Source organism: Limulus polyphemus, unplaced genomic scaffold, assembly GCF_000517525.1.
Source record: "Limulus polyphemus unplaced genomic scaffold, Limulus_polyphemus-2.1.2 Scaffold605, whole genome shotgun sequence".
NCBI classification, from domain to species: domain Eukaryota; kingdom Metazoa; phylum Arthropoda; class Merostomata; order Xiphosura; family Limulidae; genus Limulus; species Limulus polyphemus.
In genome coordinates this window covers 347,837-370,750 of record NW_013666215.1, presented here as the reverse complement: position 1 = coordinate 370,750, position 22,914 = coordinate 347,837, and the positions used below count along the sequence as shown (strand labels likewise).

At 30.4% G+C, this 22,914-nt stretch overlaps 1 protein-coding gene across 2 annotated transcripts in view; it reads right to left on the bottom strand.

Annotated features, from left to right (window-relative positions):
* Positions 1-1,520: 1,520 nt before the first annotated feature.
* The window catches only part of LOC106459416 (gamma-tubulin complex component 2-like), a 91,426-nt gene continuing 70,032 nt past the window's right edge, over positions 1,521-22,914 (bottom strand). For both annotated transcript variants that reach the window (XM_013919036.2, XM_022385913.1), the window contains exons 20-27: positions 21,564-21,637; positions 20,119-20,216; positions 15,203-15,273; positions 14,471-14,645; positions 12,618-12,761; positions 10,358-10,444; positions 8,582-8,739; positions 1,521-1,783 (exon numbers count right to left, since the gene is read on the bottom strand). In XM_013919036.2, the coding sequence (XP_013774490.1) occupies positions 1,696-1,783; positions 8,582-8,739; positions 10,358-10,444; positions 12,618-12,761; positions 14,471-14,645; positions 15,203-15,273; positions 20,119-20,216; positions 21,564-21,637 (895 nt within the window). In that variant the 3' untranslated portion in view covers positions 1,521-1,695. The remainder of the gene's footprint in view (positions 1,784-8,581; positions 8,740-10,357; positions 10,445-12,617; positions 12,762-14,470; positions 14,646-15,202; positions 15,274-20,118; positions 20,217-21,563; positions 21,638-22,914) is intronic.

Genomic DNA, 22,914 nt, shown 5'->3' with positions numbered 1-22,914 from the left:
GTTGCGCTAAAAAGGGGACCCAAGCATAAGGGACGTGCTGCAATGAAGTTATATCAAGTTGGTGCACCAATGAAAAGAGTAGATGTTGACATTGCTGGTCCATTGCCCCGAACTCGTGCTGGAAACAAGTTCGTTTGTGTGGTGATGGATTATTTCACCAATACCAAATCAGGAAGCTACAACTGTAGATTCAGCTATTAGTGATTTCTTCTTCAGGCTTGGTATGCCATACGAACTGCATTCAGATCAAGGCCGTAACTTTGAACCAGCTGTATTCTATGAATGCTGCAGGTTTGGCAATTCAAAATAAAACATGTTACATTATAAGATTTAACAGAATGTATGCCAAAGTCTGCTAAAAATGTAACGAGTGTCTGTATGATACTTTCTATGTTGGTTTTTAAGTATTTTTACATCTCATTACCCAAAGGTTTTTTTAAATTAAACCCCAATTTTTTATTGAAAGTTGTAATATAAACATTTGTATAGATGAACACAAAGTTGTTAGCTTCTTTATTAGTGAGAATGATGACATATACTACATAAATATTCTAAATACTCAGAAACTTCATTCTTGTTCAAAGCATGTTCATTATTGTTACTAATTATTTTAATAAGTATGTTATGTGTTATGTTTTGTTACTAATTATTTTAATAAGTATGTTATGTGTTATGTTTTGTTACTGGTCTTAGGAGACCCAAACTTTTATTATCTCAGTGTGATACACTGTTTAAAAGGGTTAATAACAATACCAACTGACAATATACTACCAATTTCAGTAAGTATGTATAACTGTTTTCTACTTTCCTTAAAAAAATGAGAAAAATTCTTGGTGTTTAAAGCTGTACTCTATTCCTTTATAAGCTATATATACATGAAAAAGTCATCAGGGACAAGTAGACTATCATTATATGCATGCACTATATTTTCTGTAAGAATTAAATCACTTACTATACTTTGTACAAAAAGATGTAACAAATCTTTTTTCTAAATTGTGTCAGTGCATTTCCATCATAAAAACAGAAAATAAATATTTTACAATGGGGTATAATGATACAGCTGGAAACTCAGAACAAGGTATAGGAAATTTTAAGAGGCAAAACTTATAATGTTACAAATTATTATTCAGCTTGATGATCTTTACCATGAAATTAATATTTTCATAAGGCTTAAAGTCTAAGTGCATAGTACAAAAATTAGGTTTTTACTGTGAAATAAAATGATTTCTCCAGCAGATAAGATATCCCACTTAAAAAGTGATACAAGCTAGCTTTATCTATGCCTTAGATTTAGAGTGTTGACTTAATAATTTGTCTAATTTTCAACATATTAGCCTAGGTAAAATCAGAGTAAAATGACTGTTTGACATTTAAAAGTACATTACTGTAAAAAGTCAAACTTCTAGCAAACAAAACATCAAATGTTGTTAGGTTAAAATGATTTATTTAGGTACTAAAGTGCAATGAAAATTTTCTGGCAACTATACTGCAGAATACCACACAATAATTAAAACACAATACATTGTTGATAATTTGTCATTTATTAAATTAAATGTCTTCAAGAGACAGGGTCAGGAAGACATTAATACATATACATACATTAAATCTGTGGCTTGCACATTATTCTTACGAGAAATGAAAAGTAAATATTAAAATTTAACAAGGTCTACATACATAATACATGTACAACACTGACTAATCCCTACTAGTAGAAGTTGAACCTGTTTTCTCTTGCTGGTTTTTCTTGTCCATCTTTTGAGAATAGAAGTTGTTGAAATCCAATCTACAAAAAAAAAGAAAAGGAAAATAGTTTATAGTCCCATTATTAATATAATTATGGATAAACAGCAGTGCAATAATGTAAAGAAATAAAAACTACTCTGTAGAAAACATAAATTTTATTTACCCTGAATTTTGCTCCACAACTGCCTTTGGGAATATGGACTATACACACAAAGTTGTAAATAAGCTTGTGTATAATCTGGACTAAAATGAAGCTGTTTGGTAATAAAACTATGGGTGTTAATGTTAAATGAAAATGGTGGTTTTCACAAGCATAAGAATACACAATACAGATGATCTATTTCGGTTCAAAAGGGGAAGTTTAATTAGTCAAAAGGAAAAAGTTTTATTATTAGATTTAAAGAAATAATAAAACTGGATATAATTTAGAATCAAAACTAAGTAATGAAAATTATTTTAGTTGGAAATACTTCATAGAAAAATAACTCATCATACCCGTAAGTGATCACTTATAAACAACATAGGCATTTTTCAAGGATTGTCATCATTGCCAAACTAGCAGTAGGTCAGCATGGTGGTGTAAAGTGAAGTGTCTAATAGACAACACTTACAAAATCAAGCAAGAAATTATTAAATATCAATACTCTTTGTTCTCCTAAAGAAGAACAGTCAACTATTCGAAACTGCTCGAGTTTTGGGTCTTATTTTTAAGTCTATTACACTTTATGTGATCCTTTATGCTAACTCTTTTATCAAACACCATCAATATCATGATACTCAACAACATATGGTGTGAAGTGTCTTAACACACTAAACTTCCAAAATGAAATAAGAAGAAACATCAATATCATCAGACTCACAAAATATGTAAGGCTAAAAAACAGATAAATCAAAATTCAAGAAATGTGATAAACCACGTGGTGAAATGGAAATGCGTAACATGTATAAAGCAGTGATGTAGTGATTATCTATGATACTACCAATCTTGATGTCATGGAATCAGTTAGATTAGTTCTGAAAAGGAATACTGAAGGTGCACCAGTGACTACTGGTGTAAAGATAGAAGAATAAGACCAAAAAAAAAAGAGATGTGTAAAACAAACAGCCTGTAGAAAAAGAAGAAAAATGTAGTGAAATTATTCAAAAAAGAGGAAATATTGACAGTAATGTGGGAAAAAAGTGATATCAAAGCATATTAGATACTAAAAAAATGTCTGACTAGAATTAAAAAACCCATAACTACATACAAAAATCAAAACAAAAGATATGTACTAAATAAATGAATAAAACACATTTCAAGTATAAATAAGAAAAATGACTTGGTGAAATTTTTAAATGAGTTGAGACAAAAAAAACATTAAATTTTTAGTTACACACCATGAAATATACAGTACTATGAAGATCACTGATTCCTAAATTAAAGTTAAAATCACTGAAAAAATATTACTAATCCATTAAACTTCTTTCATCTCTACACATAATTTAGATTTATACAAAGTTTAAACACCTAATAGAACCATGTCAATGACAGAATATCAATTTGAGTGAAATGTTTAGGAACAGGAAAGTTTTTATTAGTATTGATCAAAAAATTATGATTAATAAAACACTTGTACATAATAAATGGTATTGAATATTATGAAAGTCATTTCATTAACCATTTCATGGAGTTTTGATTGAATTTTTTGAAAAAACAGTAATGTTTATAATCTTGTAAGTCTGACAACAAATCTTAACAATCAAAAGAATTATAACCATTCTGTTGTGGGGTGTAATTTATTTTAGTATGAACCAAGACATTTTATTCTTTTTTTTTTCAGGCAAGTACAAATAGTAATTTCAGAGAAAACATAAAATGTTAATTGAATTGCAGCAGAGGGTATTTACTTTTCTTTTTTCAGAATGCATATTATACTTTTACTTTTTAAATGATACATATAAACAACAAAAGGGATTCTGTTTGATCTTTTACTAGAGGACTGTTTAAGGTAATGTTTCCCAAAATCCCCCCTCCTCAAAGATATACCACCAACTGCAGTGCTTGTAGAAGAAAGAATATTAAAAAACTACTCATATAAACACCTGATGATCAAAAAGTGGTAAATAAAATGCCTTGTCTTTATATTTTCATGTGGATTTCACATTAAAATTTCCATTTAAATATATTTTATTGTAACTTTTTTTAAACGACTTTAGAAATATGGAATATTTTGTGACATACAACCAGCTCACTTTCAACACTCCAGTGTGCCATTACATACTCTTAGGGAAATACTGGTTTAAAAGCATTTCTTTTCCTCTTTCTATCAATTTCAGAGCTTTTATAATTTCTTTGTGTCCTTTTTTTTAATCTTTGAATGTGAATTGTAAAATCAATATAAATGAGGGTGACAGCTTTTTAGTTGAGATAATACTATGGTCTGTCATTAATTTTTTTGTATAAGGTAGACTATAAAACGTTTTTGTTTTTTTAATGAGACAATGATCCCAAGAAAGTTAATCTTGCGTATGAATAATCAAGGATGAATTTTATAGTTTTATAAAAGAAAAAGTAATAAAATTTCCAAATGTGTATGTGTGTGGTTTCAGAAACAGATGAATTTGAACTATACGGTTGTTGTGATTATTACCATATTCATCCCTTCAACTCTCTCAACACAGGCTCAGTCAATTTGTACCCTTGGTACTCGTTCAAAGACTTTATAAATTTGATACTACTAACTTTTCATATAGTGTGTATATCTTCATGAAATTTGGCAGTCTTTCAGTAAACATTACAAGTCTTTCACATAAAAAATATATTTTTTAATGAAGTATTTTTAATAAAGTAAAGAAAGATTTGTCCATGAATATATTGAGTATTTGTTTTGAACAGTCCATGTGCAAATGATTTTCATGTTAAGATTAAAAATACGTTTCTTCATCTCAAAAATCTCAAATTTCATTTATGTAATCTCTAAAACCTCCTACATACATACATTTCAAGTGTTTGTTTTCAATAAAACTATATACCTTATCTGTTATTTTCTCTACCCTAACTCTATACAAGGCTGGTTAATTTGACCGATCTTGTAACCACCAAAAAAAAATTTAAATAAATCTAAATTACAGTCTTTTTTTTTTTTAAATGATTTCAAATGTAACATCAAACTACATTCATATATCCTAAGTAGCTTTACACTCATAGCAGTATACATCTATTTATAATTAAATTCTATTGTTTTATTGCCCTTTGAACTGTGTCTAACTACTATTTGTGCCATAAGTTGTAATTCACTTCGAGAACAGGCAGCTCACGTTACACTATTGAATTACATTACCCAGAAGCTACTCCAAGCTGCTTGCATGCATGTTTCATAAAATATTTTTATTGTATTATAATTATTATTCATTTTACCTAATCTAACCTTAACTAACCTAAAAGGATCCCTATTTTTACATTTTAGTAACTTTTATAATAATAGATAAAGAATAAACATCAACTGTCAATGACACTTGACCTTACTTTTTTATGCTAATGGTAGTAATGCACAAAACCATTTTTATTAATTAAATAATGCACCAAAGAACATAGAACAACAACATGCAAAAAGCCGACAATTTCCTCTAGCTATCACAATTTTTCTTGCTTTCTAACTATGAAACAAGAGCCATTACAAATTCATCCAAGCTAGATGTTATCTTTTCCATGGGAATGAAGCTTGTATTAAGAGAAATTGACAATTCTCTGTTCAGATCACAACACAATATAATACGTCATTTGATAGATGAAAACCTTGGATTTGTATTGGTTATATATAATATATAATTAAATGTGAGAGAACTATTAACAAATCTTGAAAGAGAATATGTGACAGGTAGGTGTGGCAAGAGGGGTCTGATTTTTATATTTGATGACTTTGTAAACAAACAAAATTGAAAACTGTAAAACTTATGGATTGTCTGAGCAATGACGATTTTATAGTGGGTAATTTATCATAAATTTAGTACTTATTGGAGGGGTAATGGATAAAATAGAGAAGATGGGCTGCCTACAGAAAAAATTTGTCTCCTTTTTCACACTAGGGAAAATTCAGGATTTTTTAAATATTGCCTTATAAAATTAAAAACTTAAAACTTATATACTATTAAAATATGGATTATTAGCTAAGAGTTTATACTATACTAATTGGTATAACATAAACAAAAAATAGGTTAATAAAATTTTGAATATAAGCCACAAAAACCTCGTGACATGTGCAGTAAATGATGCCTGGCAGATAATGTTAAGAGCCTCCACTGTTTCTGCCAAAAGATACATATGTGGCATGATACCTATCCTTTAGTATTAAAAAAATAAATGTATTTTTAAATTTAGCATTATTTGCTATTACTTATGATAAGGTTAAGTTTCTAATAAGTGCAAAAGACAACAGCAGTAGAGTTAACCACTGTCAGGGCATGATTATAATTTATATTTTTTAACAATCAGGTATTTTATGATGTTTAAACAAACATTTCACTTAAGAAACATTTTACAATTTTTATCTAATAAATCAGAAACTGGCATCATGTTAGTTTTGCTTCAAATCACATACTTGTTGCTTCATTATGAACCAGTATCTCAATAAGAGGCACCAACCTCTTGAAAATTTACTTCTTGAAGCATAATAAATTAATTTTATACGTAAGTACATTAGAAAGGAACATATCAAGACAATGAGAAATAAATCAAGAAATAAGTCATGATAGTGTATTAAATACAGATTTATTTCGCAAAAAAAACATATTTCAACACCACAGCTTTGTCAATATTACTTGGTATAAAACAAGTGATGTTAAAAATGTTCCTGACAATTTTTAGTCAGTAATGCTGACACACACTTGTCATAATGTATATCTGGGATACTATTTCAAAATTACTGCTCCAAGTATTCAGTAATTAAAATACTGCAATTATGATTTTTATTATTATTTCTGATTCATTCAAACTTGTTCAGGTTAACCAATTATTGTCACTGCTCTTGAAATACTCAACTAACTGAAATTAGGGTTTCCAATTACCCAAAGCTACACAATGGGCGAGGCTTTCCTCTGCCAATCACAAGTATCAAAACCCAATTATTAAGAGTCCCAAGATGTTGTATTTTGCTTGGTTTTTAGCCAACTCATGTGAGAATAATTGAGTAGTTAAATGTAATTAATTAATATACTCACCAATTAATCAATTAGAAAATTTCACTAATTGCTCAGCACTAAGTACTCAACAAAACTAATTTACGTAAGATATGAAATAGTCAAGGGAAATGTTTTAAAAGGGGGAGCAAAATTAATGTGCATGTAAAAAACATGGAAATATTTAAGTTCAAGCTGTTAATACATGGTACAGTTACAAAGATGACTACATGCCCAAAGAGATACACAACTGTAAAATGTGATGTTAGTTTAAATTATGATTTTATTTACAGATAAATAATGTCAAAATCTTCTTTTTTGAGAAGTTTTGAGTTTAGAAACACTTTCATTCATAAAACATAGTTCTGAAGTAAAGTTGTCCCTCATTTCTTTAAAGCAAACCATGAAAACAGATAAGAAATTACATTCCTGAAGTTGAAATTAATGAACAATACATTCTTGATCAAAAGCATTGTAAATTTGCAAATAATTTACAAACAATAGTTTCATCTGAGTTTACTTACTGATTATAAGTACTTTTTTCAATCTACAGCTTTTACAGTAACTGTTGCACCTGTTCAAAAAATATTCTTCCTTACTCTAAAAGATGTAATTTGTAAAAAAAACAAAAAAAACACAATTTACAAGCCCAAAAAACTATTTCTGTATATCAGAATATTGATAACAAAACCTACTTATGGTTAATACAATAGCCAGAAAGTCTTACAACTATACTTAACATAAATAGCATGAAGAGAAATATATTAATTTAACCTAAATAACACAAAACTACCATCCTACTGTTGGCCTGCACTGCTTGTCAACTAATGTTCTACGACAATCCTCACTCAGTATGTACACTAATGTTATATTTATTATACTTCTACTAAATGTTCTTCACAGTTCTATTACTAACCTAAATAGCTTGCTAATTAATGTTATACTAATACTCTACTCAATATCTGCAGCACAGTTTAATTATAACCTGATAATTAACATCCAAATTACTATCCTGCACAATGTTATTGGCCATTGGGCAACTATCTAACTCAGTAGCATATTGTTTCCAACCTACGTAGCTTGTTGATTAATCCTGCACTATTACTGCATTAACAACATATTAGCCATTGTTCTATCATCCAAAACTTGTTGCCGATGTTTCTCTTACTGATATGCACATCTTGTCAACCACTTTTCAATTCTGAATATATACAGCATTTCAGATTAGTGCCTTTCTTAAAATAAAATTATTAATTAATAACTTAACCTGCAGAAAGACAGTATGCTGATATGTTGTATATCAACTTTATAGAAATATAAGTATTTTCATTTTAATTATATTCGTTGGTAATTTTTTGAACAATTTAATCCAAATCATTTGATTATTATTTTCACAATGCATATTTATTTGTAATCTTTCCATTTATGGGCATACACAGCTTACTAGCTTATCCTGTACAACTGACCTACATAACATCTGGCCATTGTACCACTAAAACAACACATGGAGATGCTGGTTAATCTTTACTACTGACCTTTACACATTTGACAGTTCACGAAATCTTTTATACAATCTTTGTAACTCTGAACTCACTATCTTACAATAAATTTACAAATGTTTTATGCATTGCACATAGAGAACTACATGTAAACTAAAAAGTTGTCAATTTCTTTTTCAACTGACCTATACAACATATTGACCATTTTCTCACTATAGTTCTCTCGTTCCTGGTCACTGATCATTTCCAGAAGCTGAAACAACATGTCATTAAACTCATAGTGGAAAGAGGAAATTCGCTGTTGGAAGCTATCTTGACCCATTACCAACTGAGTGGAAGATTCCTATGTTTTGGAAAAAAAAAAAGTGAAGCTATTTAAAAATGTATACAAATTTTCACTTATAACCTACTTTATTTCCTATTCTGAAACACAGATCATGATATTTCTTAACACAAATATAGAACCATGAAGAACTCAGAAGATGCACATGATATAAATGATCATTACTGGGTAATGTTTGTCATTTTATGCTCTTAAAGAATAAAAATATATATAGTATGAGATTCTTGTAGTTATAACATGATATTTTTCACACAGTTAAGAGCACAGACAGTAGTGAAGCTTTTGTTCTTAAGAAGGAAATTTAGTCAAATTAACTTTCTAGGTTTACCATTGTTCTTTTTTGAAGCAAGTTTTATCATTGTTCATGAAAATACAAATAAGTAGAATGCGAAACATCATGTGTGACTTTTTAAATAGTACCTTCTTAAACAATTGATGCCCAATTTTAATGGACAGACAAAAATAAACAAACATTTGTTATTAAAAACCAGTTTAAATATACATAAAAAAACAAAAAGTAAAACCAAAACATACTGAGCAATTTAAAAAGGTATACAGGTATAAACTCATAGCTGAACTTTACTTTGAACAGAAACATAACCTGAATCAATACTGGATATCCAGTTTCAAAATGGAAAGTCCTGTAAATCTAGTTCCTCCTAAAATACTATAGGATATGTAAGATTGAATTCTGTATTTAGTTCTTAGGCACACAACACACAAAATAAGCAAACCAACCTTACAGAAACACACAAGTCCAACTGTAATAAACAACTGAATTGAAATAAAATAAAAGTTCAACTTTAATGTCAAATCTAGGTTTGAGAGTTATACGAGGTAACCACACACGATTCTCACAACATTAAAACATCCTGGCAGTCACATACATAAATCAAATAATCATAAAACAGAATTTTGATGAAGTCTACTTGTCACACACAAAACAAACTGGAACTGACATATAAATTAATTTAAGAAATCTAACCAAAGTTGACTACAAAATTCAATAACATGACCTTAATCACCGAGATATTGGGATCAATTCAAGTTTCATGCTTAATAAAGCCACTCTGTTGAAAAAAAAAACTCCCTGTCTTTGTACATAACCAGTCTGCTACACTTTAATTTAAGGCATAACTAAAATTCAAAGTTCCTAACTTCACCAATATTAGCAACAACAAAACATATAAATTAAATTAACCTCCATGTGACCTTTACTATTAAGATAAAAAAATGTTTTAAACTTGAAATCCAGAAGTAATCTAGACTCATTGTGAAAAATTAAAACTTATGCACACACATTCAAACACTTAATCCTTATTAGTAACTTCATGAAACATTAAACTGTCAAAGCAGAGTTCTAACTTAATACCTTACGTCAATTGTGATAGATATTCAAAGCAAAATTCTAACAATAACATATGAGGATCAACCATGACAGAAATGGAAGTTTTGACAGACATCCTATGGCAAAATTATACTTACATTTCAGCTTCTATAAACACAAGAAACCAACACAAAACATAAGATCAGTATTTACAGATACACTTAAAACTAGAAGACAAGGACTGAGAAAGTTAACATTGAACTTATTTACATGCAGAAATTGCACAAATACCTGAATTCCAGTTTCTTCTGCAACTGAATAGAGCATGCTGTCTCCTAAAATAGAAAGTTCTGCTTCCACAGCATGTTTGTGACTCCTCTGAAAAATTAATGGTTAAAAAGTTTGTATCCAAGGTTACTGTTCAGACAAATAATAATTATCCAAAATTAGTAATACTACATTAAATGTGTTAAGTAAAAAATCATAATAGTGCAAATGGTGAAATAAAGGTGGGGAATGTATCATTATATATTTCTTCCACCTTTTTTTCTTGACAATTTTATATGCTGCTCTGAAGCATTCTTCGGATGATTGCTTGAACCACCACTTAGAGGAACACAATCTCACAACTCAAAAATAGTGTAAATAAGATTAGTTAGAGAATTAAATAGTACTTAGTGAGGGATAAAATATTTATCAGGGGTCTGAATTAAATATTTATCTCACATAAACAATCACACAAGTATGAAGAGTTTTAATTACTACACCTGAGTGATAGTATGCACATAAGTTAAGACTAAACAAATAAAAAAAAAAAGAAACTTGTTTTTCAAACAATACCTGATTAATCACACTTTTAAGCAGTTGTTATTATAAGACTGTAGCAATCAGTTTATTCTTGCTATAGTAAACCTGCACTATGATATTTTTATAGCCTATTTTAATAAGTACATGAGGTTGTGGTCACACGATACAATGAAATGCCTAACAAGTAATTTTAATAACTTACATGCACAGTATACATCTGTATCACTAAGGACTAGGAGGTTGGGGATTTTTTCACTTGGCTAATTTCAGTTGCAAATTTTCAGTTTTTTCACAACAAAAAAGTAAAGGCATTCTTTACTAAAATCAAGTTTTGTAGAAAGTGTGTATTTTCAAGTAATAGTATTTTAAATAGAAAAATGAGATGATGAAAATCGGATAACATATTTTATATAGGAAATACATGGAGTGAAGTTACCTTTTGTCGGAATATATCCATACACAGACAGACATACACTATGTCAGCAAAATATCCTTCATAAATACCATGATTTCATTACATCAGTTAGTTTTGTGAAATTGTGTTAGAACCAGATATTAATAAACCAATTGGCAACATTAAAAACTATTAAAGTTTGAAAAGATCAGTTATTTAAATCTACTAATAAAAAAAGTTTATTAAGTGATGAGAGTTTCAAATTTACAACTTTCATACTACTATGGTTAGCAAAGCACAACAGGTGTGGGTTATGAAAAACCATAATAATTAGTGTTCTACAGTGTTCTAATAATTAGTGTTCTCAGAACGTTTCGAACTGGCAAAGTAAAATGGAAAGAGAAAATATTATTTCTTCTTGTTTAAAAACAAAAGAAAATTTAATACACAGTTGTTTCTGTTTCTTGTTCATAAAAGTACTATTTCATTCCTTATGAAGTGCTTTATACAGTGGGATACATATGTCCATCAAGAATATTCCAGAAAAAGTTGGGAGTAAGTTAACATGCTGATCACATTATAATGTACTGGGCAAGTTTAACATGGAGTATAGAATTACACTCTCTTTTGCACGAATTCGCTAATACACATTAGATTTTATTTCTCATTTCACAAACCTTCCTTTTTGCAAACTATTTACACCTCAGTAGTATGAGAGCTGAAAACTATTCAACAGAACATACAGCTTATTTTTCAAAGAATTACTAGAATACACTTTACAATAGGTGAAACAATGTACAATAATGTCTTTTAATGGGATATCTTACTTTTTGTTTTAAAACAAAATATATACTGTGCTGATTTCATGTGAATGGCCAGTTTTGGTCTAATGCATGTACATTGTTCTAGCTTCATGGTCAAAGTCACTTTGTGGCACAAAACATGTATGTTGTTCTAGTTTCACAGGCACAGTGACTTTTGAGTATAAAACATCTAGGCTGTTTTAGTTTCACAGGCACAGTGACTTTTGAGTATAAAACATCTAGGCTGTTTTAGTTTCACAGGCACAGTGACTTTTGGGTATAAAACATCTAGGCTGTTTTAGTTTCACAGGCACAGTGACTTTTGGGTATACAACATCTAGGCTGTTTTAGTTTCACAGGCACAGTGACTTTTGGGTATAAAACATCTACGCTGTTTTAGTTTCACAGGCACAGTGACTTTTGGGTGTAAAACACGTATATTCTTCAAATTTCATGGGTACGGTTACTTTCCACAAATTAATCTATTAAACTACTACCAACACCTGTTAATTAAATCACATTTCTGAATTCTATAAAAAACACTTACCTTCATAAAACCACTAAAAGACACACACAGCTTCAGTAATCTAACCACAGTTTGAAGTAGTGTTGGATGTGTCAGCATACAGTCTTTCAGACAGCTATCAATAAAATCACCATGGCAATGAAGAACATCATCCACATTGGTTACCTACATAGATGTTGAAGTTAAAAATGCTACTGAATTAATTATAACAATTCACTTTGTACAAACAAAAATATTTAAATGTATTTATTAAGTTAATCCCTAACTTTTGAAAAGTACATCATTTCCATCTCGAACAATCATCTTGTTTATTGAAACAAGTATAAAAAAATATGCATTTGCTCAGAAGGGAAATACTAACTGATCTCCTTAATGTTTCTGGTAAAGATTAACAAAGTAAACATTTAAATCTGGAGATAATCTTTTTAACTAAAAAGAAAAGGAAAAACATATATGAACTTAAATAAACAAATGGACAAATGTCGAGTTTACAAAGTTGGATATCTTATGTAGAAATACAGATCACCAACTTGTATTGAGAGTTGAGACTTGAAATGACTGAATACTACAGTTCTTAGCTTTGCAATACAAGGCATAATCTCTAATGTGAGCTGATATTTTTCATATTACAGCAGCGTGCCATCCTTAGATAATAATACTGCTTGTTAGTTTCCTGTGCAAGCTTAATAAGAAGACTGTTTTTTTTAAATGAAATACTTAACCAATTTCTTTACACATTAAAAGTGATCTAAAAAATGGATGGTTGTTTTTATCAAATATTACTGAATATTAATGGATACTTGTTGGCATGAATAGCCTATATAACACTAAACAGGCACAGTGATATCTAACAGTTTAATTTTAACACTAAACAGTTTATTACATGACGTACAATTACTGAACTTCTGGCAGACCAACATACCAGTCACTGTTAGTATATAGCTACTAAAGTTGGATTAAAAAAAAGGGCCAATTCCAACAACAATACAGTAGAAACTTTTCACTGCACAGTTAGATAAAAGCAGACTATCATAAACAAAAGTATTTCATTAATTATGAAAGTTTTGTATTAATGTCTTATATCACATGATCAGCAATTATTGTGAAAATGGGAAAAACTATCAAAAGAGAAACCAAACAAGAACAATTAAATATCAGTGTCAGGACCCAGTGTTCCAAAAGAAACAGAGTTTCATTCTCAAAATATCGACAAAAGTTAGATACCACAATCATACCAATAACAGGCTATTTCCTTTTCAGGCAAATTCAAAGTGTCACAATGTATTGCACTATCCTGCAACTATAATACAGATAAAAGAGGTGACCCCAAAGTGTTCATGGAAGAAAATATAATCTTGCAAAAAAAAGGAAAAAATTCAGGAAGTAGACGGTGTGTTTCTGTACCCAATCTATAACACCATGAACAACAAAAATGCTAAATACTATAGTGCACATCTTAAAATGTCTGGAGATCCACAATCACATAAAATTAATGGAAAATTTCAGACACTTGCTTGTTTTGGCACAAAAAAAAACATTAATGCTCATAAAAGTACAAAAATGGTTGATATGAACTTTCTGTTTATATCTGTTAATGAACGATCTAAACAAAATAATATCTAGTTGATTGGATTTACAGAATGTGTTAATTTACTACATAGAATATTTTGTTTCTGTGCTCTGTAATAAATGAAAATTTGAATAATTTTTATCATATATTCCGAAATAAATCCTTTAATTTCATGAGTTATGAGAAGTTTCTTTTTACACATGTTATGGTTATTTCTGTGTTGTTTTGTTGACATAGTTTTTGTATCAAATATTTTTCAATGCTTCCTAGACATTTATCAGTATTGTATAAACTAACAGCATACCTCATGCATCTTGGTGAGAAAGACATGCCAACTGGGCTCAACAACTTCAAACATCATATAATATTCTAGATTCTGTACAAAGTTTAGCATCCTTTGTCGAAGAGCAAAGGCTGAAGCGTAGGAACATGAAGCATTCAGGCTAAACGATTTTGCTACCTTGTTCAATGTCCAAACACTACATTATAAACATATTATTTCCACATTATAATCCATTAACAAATTATGAACAATTCAAAAGTAATTATTTATCATGAGTCTTAGAAATGAAATGAAAACTTAGAATGATAATCTTCAAAAAATATTATTGTACTAATATTTGTGATAATTTTATTGGTCATATCAAAAGTTGTTGCAATTAGATTTTAAGTGTGATTCAAGTTACACTAAATATTTTCAACAAGACAAATAAGAAAAACACTTAGTTCCTTATATAGAGTAATAACATAGGTTCAAGGTTTTAAAAATTTAAGAAGGATCAATACATATAAAAGACAAATGTTTTTAGTTGTAAACAGAAAGGAAAAGTAAATGTAACTTATTTTTGGTGTGGTTATTTTAACATATCATAAGAGTACAACTAAAAGCCGATGTGTGCAACAAAAAGTACATTGTCTAAGCAAAATTGTATATTTTATGGCATTAAAGAAATCTTTAAAGTCCTGATAAGAAAAAACACGTATGACTACACTATTTGACTGGAAGAAGCCGACTCTAAAAGGTAGCACTACTCACCTTCCAAGCAATGTTTCCACATGCTTGCAATAAAACAGGTGGCGAAACAACATCTGATAACAAGCCAGCACCTAAGAGAGAGATAAAAAGTTATCAAGATGCAACATATAAAAATAATCTTAAAGAATTAATAGGTATACCGATAAGGATGAGTACCAGGTAATATTACATTTTAAAGAAAATCATTCAAGCAAAATGTTACAGACCTTACTCTTATGGCCAGTTTATTTATAAAAATTAAATTATTGACAGATAAGCCTGTATTGTCTTAGTTATTCATAATATAATCAAACACACCTTAGGTGTGAAAAAAAAGGTGCAGCCAAAAAAGGACTTAGTGTGAAACTTAAAGGAATGAAATCAAAATTGATGGCCAAACTGGTAGCTACACTTAGAGCATTGATAAGAATTTTAAAGCAAATGTTTATTCATTAGTTAGCCAGGCCACATTTTTTTGTTCAGCTTGGGGAATGATAGTGGGTAAAACAAAATAGATGTTTTAGCTGATGATGCAATTCATGATACACAAAGGCAGTTATCCCGCAATGTCTTGATTTTTACAATACATCATAAAATATGATTTATCAGAAAAGTCAATGGCACTTAAACCACACTATAGCTGTAGGGGTGAATAATCAATTGGCCAATCAGAGGTGCTTGTTCAAGCTAAAGCGGGGAATTAAGAAGCATCTGCAACTTTGATTGGCTCATCTTATTTTCGTGATTACTGTAAATGCTTCCAAAATGGCTGCTTCCAGCGATGTTGAAATTGTGCCTCCACCAGACAAGTTTAAATTGCCAGTTTGGAAAAACTTTGGCTTTTTAGTCACCTATGAAGACAATAATGTAAAACAAACAGATAAAACAGTGCACAGTATGTATGTTATGTCATATGAAATAATGCTACACAGGAAACACAATGAGTATAAACACTCACATTTGCCATCATCATCCTACTATCAATCAGCATGAAACTGTCAGTAAGGCATCAGTCAGGAGCTTTGGGTGTTCTCTCACCATAGATAATAAAACTCTGACAGTTTCTGGACAGTTGAGGTTGTCTGAAGCTTTCAAAATGAACACATCAGTTTGGGCTCAAGCTATAATGAAGTGGATCAGCACATTTATTGCCACTGATCACAGGGCCTGTTCAATTATAGAACAGCCAGAACTTAAGGGTCTTATTAATGAATTGGAACCCAGATACCACATTCCACAGCAGGCAACACTTAAGTGGTAAGGTCCTCCCTGACTTGTATAAGAAGTTGAACTAGAACTTCTAGGTACCTTGAAGACTGCCAGCAGTATTAGTCTTACCACAGATGGATGAACTTCCATAGCAGTGGAAAGCTATATCACTATAACAGCCCATTTCACTACAAATGATTGGCAGATTGCAAACTATGTTCTCCAAACAAGATCACATGAGCCTCACACTGGTGTTAATTTTGGTGACCCATGCAAACTGTAGTTGTGACAGACAACGTATCTAATGTGGACATAGCAGTTAAATATATCAATGGAATACATATTACCTGTTTGGCACATACTATTAATTTAGCAACTCAAACAAATGTCTCATCTTCTGGGCTGAATGAGGAAAGTTGCTAAAGTTTTTCATTGCAGCAGTACTGCAAATGCCATGATGAAGTCAAACAGAAAGTATTTGGTTTGTCACAGCACAAGTTGATAGTTGACGACAGTACAAGACGGAACAACTCATATGATATGTTATCAAGATATCTTGAACAGCAGCCTGCAGTGTTTGCTGTTCACATGAGCCCTGACATAAGAAAAAGTCATAAAGAACTTGAGACTCTCTCAGAGGATGATCTATGTAATTGTGAAGAAGCTGTGGAACTCTTGAAACCATTAAAAAATGCCAATAATGTTATGAGTCAAACCCAACAATTTCACTGATACTACCCTTGCAACATCAACTTTTATTGTCACTAAATGAGTCACAGCTTAATAAGCAAGTGAAAACTGTCATCTCTGCTGATTTGTCCAATAGGTACAAAGATGAAGAAGTGTGAAATCTACTACCTCAAAGTTATGCATTGGATCCACCTTTTAAATGCCTGTCATTTCTGTCAGATGAAGAACGACACCTGATGTACAGCAATTTTTGCCTCAAAGCTGTTGGATTTGCTAATCTTCTTCAGGTAATTTTATAATTCTATGCTATAATTTTTTTTAAATAAAAAAAACATTTCCAATATCATTGTACATGTAAATGTATATTATATTAATAAATATGTATATGAAAAAATTGTTAACAAAACAATTTACATTGAACTTCAATTGTAATTTGTTTCCTTTTGAATGTATGTTGATTGTTGAAACACATTTAAATCGTTCAATATGATTAAATTGGAATAACATTCAATTATGAAGAAATGTAATCAAATGTTTGAAAACTTGGTAAGTGTTGTTCATTTCATATAACTTATTAGTTATCAGGTGAAATCAGAGCCTCCTGATATAACTGAGACTGACAATGTGATAGGGGTTGGAGCCACATCAGCACTGTCAGAAGTTCTGGACCTAGGTGTTACTGCTGTTGTACCAGTTAAGACTGATTCTGACTGGGACAGTGGCAGTGAAGATGAACATCCTCTGGGGACAAAAAGTGCAATGGAGGACATATTTGGTGATATGTTTCTGTCACATGTTGAGCCAGCTAAATCTATAACTGAACTTTGTGATCAGGTGACTAATAATAATTCAGCTTTACAGCAGTGTAAAGAAAACAATGTAAAGTATCAACTGTTATCTAAAGTTGCTTCAGCATCTCTCTCAATTTTTGCAATAACTGTGCCCAGTAAGAGGGTGTTCTCCACAACTGGTGACATTTTTACAGCCCAATGACCTACTCTCAACTCAAATAATCTTGATATACTCATTTTTCTAAAGAAAAATGAGTTTAAGTAAAAGTGTTGCCTTGTCATGTATTTTGTACACAAGTGTCATGTATTTGTTTGTTAATAAAAACCAAAGGTGTTATTTTGAGCATGCTAAAAAAAAGTCACTTATCACCCCACATACACAAATAAGTAATTTAATGCTAATGTGTATCATGATATATATCGTATCATGGCATAGGTGTATTGTTACACCTCTACTGATGGGAGGATTACTGATCCACTGGAAACAGAGTAGAGCACAGGTTCCCAGACTTTCTAAGCACAAGTCTCTCCAAAACATTCTGCATCCTGATTGAGGCCCTCACACACATGGGGAATCTACAGATACTGAGTACCTTAACAGTATTGTATATTTTGATGCCTCCCTGTGGCCCCCATGGGTATGAAGCTTCCAATTTTTGAATTCCTAAAGCAGAGCAATAAAAACGAAATTAAAGGAAAACAGATGCAAAAAGGTTAACAAAAGATTAAGATATGTAATTTGGAACTTACTGATCAATACTGCAATCAGTGCAGAGGAAATAAAGGTATTATTCATTTTTTATTTTTCCTCTTTTTATTTCTCTGGACACAAAAATTGTTTCTACAGTTAGTATTAGATTAGAGAAAATAAGAGTTAAGATATAAAGTTTTACCACAAGACATTTGATATTCACTTGGGACGTTCTAACAGTTATGAAAATAAAATATGAAAATTATAAAATGAAAATATGTATTTTATTCTTGGCATAGCTCAGTAAAGGCTTTGAAATTTCAGAGATAAATCCTTAGTGCAAATAATTTATTAAAAAATCTGACTTTTTGGGTAAAGCAAACTTAAAAGTTACTAACAGCTTGCCAAATTTTTTGAAGACACACTTAGTAAACTTTCATTGATAATACCACAGCTTCAAAGATCTAGGGTTGATCAGTGTGATCAAGCCCAGTGAACAGATGATTGATGAATTAAAATTTAGGATAAAAAATAAAATCTATCCAGAGGTTAAAATTAAACATGAACTCTATAGTCAAAAACTTACAAACAATAGTGAACTTTGATTTAATATTTTAAACATTATGTACACTATGATTGTGACTCTTTAAAGTTATGCCTTTTTTTAACTCTACAAGGAACTGTGCAGGAATAATCTTAGGATAATTTCAATTTATAAACTGCCACTATACACTCTTTATGGCTAAACTCACAATCACTTAGTCTAGATCTATCTTTCAAACTAAATTTTCAATGAGTATTTATACCCCAACAGAGGTTTAGAACATTCCACTCACTACTAGATATTATGATGCAATAATATTCAATTAAAACAATGAGGAAAAATCAGAAGATTCTAGCAACATGACACAATAAAATAACGATCATCAATTCATAACTACTGAACTACACAATATACGATTCATAAACTGTTATGTAAACAAACCTGCGATAAACTACCACTTCTAAAAATATCTAAGTTTAACACTCCTGCTTTGTAAACTATTTAAATCATAAAACTCACATTTAAACTTAAATTGAAAGAGTTGTGTACATCTAACACTCCAACCTTTAGAGCATTTTTCAGGCAAAGTCTGTTCTAGATGCTTTAGATTTTTATTTGCCTTTCACATTATATCTATCTTGGATGCTTTTCAAACTACAACTTTTCTGTAAACAATGGTTTTTCAACCATATTCCTGGCTAGCCTTATGATTACTTTTCATACAATGCCTGATCTGTTGAGTTTTATACAAGAATTTGATCACTATCAAAACAAAACTGATCAAGTGGTAAGTACAAATACTAAATCCTTCTTAAAGAACCTAAACATCTTAACAAAGAAATGTGTAACATATTAGTGCAGCTAAAGTTAGTTATAACTGATATGAAGTAGGAGTCCTAATAGTAACCAATCAATGTATGCACAAATGTATATATGTATGTATGTATGTACACAAACATATATAAGTATGAAGAAAATAATGAAGAAGCACTCTTTCACACATGAAACAAACCTTTCTGTTGATAACTAAAGAAAGAGGCCACTGGACTTCATAATCAAATGCAACAGCTTCTAGACCAGTTATGGGCATTTCTGGAAGTTCTGAGTAGTCTAAAGAAAAAGAGATTATTTATAAGGACATAGAATTATTCAATAAAACCATTCTTAAAATAATATAGACACATTTTTGTTTTACACATACTTCTTTTGGTAAATAAATGTACAGTTGCTGATTCTGTATAGAAGCTTTAAATCTGATTATACAAACCTTTAAAAGGCTACTTCCAAAACATGTTTTATTCTACTTTGTACAACCTTTGTTATCAAGTCTCAATGATACACTATAAAAGTAGGACAAAGGAATTACAAAATAGATTATGAAATTATTAGTTTAAAATTTGGCAAAATAAAGATACAATGTAAACATGTATGTTTAAAGCAATGCACAAAATCAAATCAGCTGATTTGGATTTACAAATATTTCAGCTATTCTCAGATATATTGTAATATCAAGAGATAATTATATTAAATTTTACAACTTACATTTTTTTCACAAATATTCACAGTATTTTTACCAATAACAATAAACTGATCCCCACTTCTATTGAGGTTAGTTTTCCTTGAAATTAAGAATCAAAATAGTTATTACTGATGAGGTGCCAAAGACATTTATGTGTAAGACAAACAACAAAGTTTCAAGAAACAAGGATCTGACAGAAAGAACATTACATAATATTTAGAATGAGGATAAACAAGAGCACTATGAACAGTAATTTCCTCTTCAACTTTACAAATGAATGCTGTAATGATCTCAAATGTAAAACAAATATAACTGATACTATTCTTACTAACAGTTGTCTATATATATCAAATGAGAGTAAATAATAAAACTAGTTAGGTCCACAGTTTTTTGCTTGTTTCAAGTGACTCACTATATCTATTCCAGGAAGTATTCTTGACAGTATTTAAAGATATTGTCAGAGCAAAACCTCCAAAAATCTTTCACTTGTCAGTTAAATATAAAAGTGAAAGAACCTAACACAACAAAGCACTAACAGAAGATAAAAATGACATTTTACCCAACATAGACCATGATAGTAGTGGCTGAGGAGACATTTTGAATCGCTTACAGTAGTACGGCAGTGTAATAAAAACACTTTAATCTAAAGGAATTTAGCTTATAAAACAACGCAGTCTAGCCTGCTTATCATTATTAGATGTTCTTTAACCTGCTATTTATTTGTATGTGTATATATACACACACACACACACACACACATATATATATATATATATATACACACACACACACTAAACATCAAAACTAAGTTTACGTAATACTACTGACAATCATTAAAGTTTTAAGTGTGGCAGTTAAATTGTCATTGAGCAATTTTATACCACTTGAAGCAGAATTTTGTTAAATTTTCAATATTAGATATAAGCTAAACAACTAACCTTTCTGATCATTGCTGGTAATCATAAGGATCTTGAACATCTGAGAAAGTAGATCATATGGCAATAACTCTACTCTGAAAAAAAAAAATTATATTCAAACTCAGCACCCACACATGCATTTAAGATAAATAAGAAGTGTTAGCTCTCTGCTAGAGAGTTCTCAAAGCTCAATGATGATTTACTTTCAGGTAAAGAATAGTCTAAGAACAAGTAAAAATGCAAATGGTACCATTCATCAAACCAAAGGGATACCACTAGTAAAAAAGCATGATAGTTATTTTTAATGTAAATATCGTACCTTCATGTAGCAACACTGCAAAAGTGCTCTTACCAAGAGAACCAACGTATAATAATGTTTTTGTAAATCATGTCCTGATTCAATTCTCTCAGTATATATATATGACTGCTGCATACTAATTCTACAGTATCCTACATATCTAAGGTTACTATATCCCTAACATGGCCACAAGTGTAGATGACTGTTTTTAATTGTTGTGCAACTACCATTTTTCTTGACAATACCCTGGAGCTCAAAGCTATTAAAATATCTCGACAAAAATACATTAGGCACATTGCTATAACATACAAGACTTTTTTTCATTGACAATTTAGCTTTACTTATTTAACTTTTGACAAAAAAGTGTACGCCTCTCTATGTTTATATCAATTAATCATATATACTCCTTATGCTCCAACTTTTTGACAGAGGGTTGCACTTTACAATAGTTCTAGGATTTTTTCTGTTTTTGAAATTACATTAATTAACAAACAATCTCTTATTCAATGGCAAAAAATATGACTATTTAGGTAGGTGGTGGAATATCCCATGAGATCTTAAAATCCAGAAACCTAAGAGTGAGGTACATGGCTGTGTGAGGTATGATCCAGGGATCATTTTGCCATGCTGTTTTCTTTAATCCGAGTAGTCATTAAGGTATTTCTATCCTACCATCCGAAAATACTACAGTCATGCTATTTCACCATTATTTTAGTACTCCTCTCAACTGTAATATTCTTGCACTTCACTCAGAAAATATTTTCATATTCACTTTTCCTTACCTGATCTTGAATCATTCACCTCCTTTTGTTCTCATCCTCATTTGAGGGCAAATTATTGGATACATCCATTAAGTTACATTCGTTTACAGCTCCTGTATACAAATGTACTTCTCTTTGTAGGCTTGACAACACCTCCCCTGCTATGGCCTCTCTGACCTCTCTTACGGCAAACTTTTTGAGCAACTGGTGTGCCATAATGATCACACCGACATCTACTATATTTTAAACGCCTCAAACATTTTGCTACTTTACATTTGCAGGTTAGTTTTTAATCCAACCTCGAATCTATCTT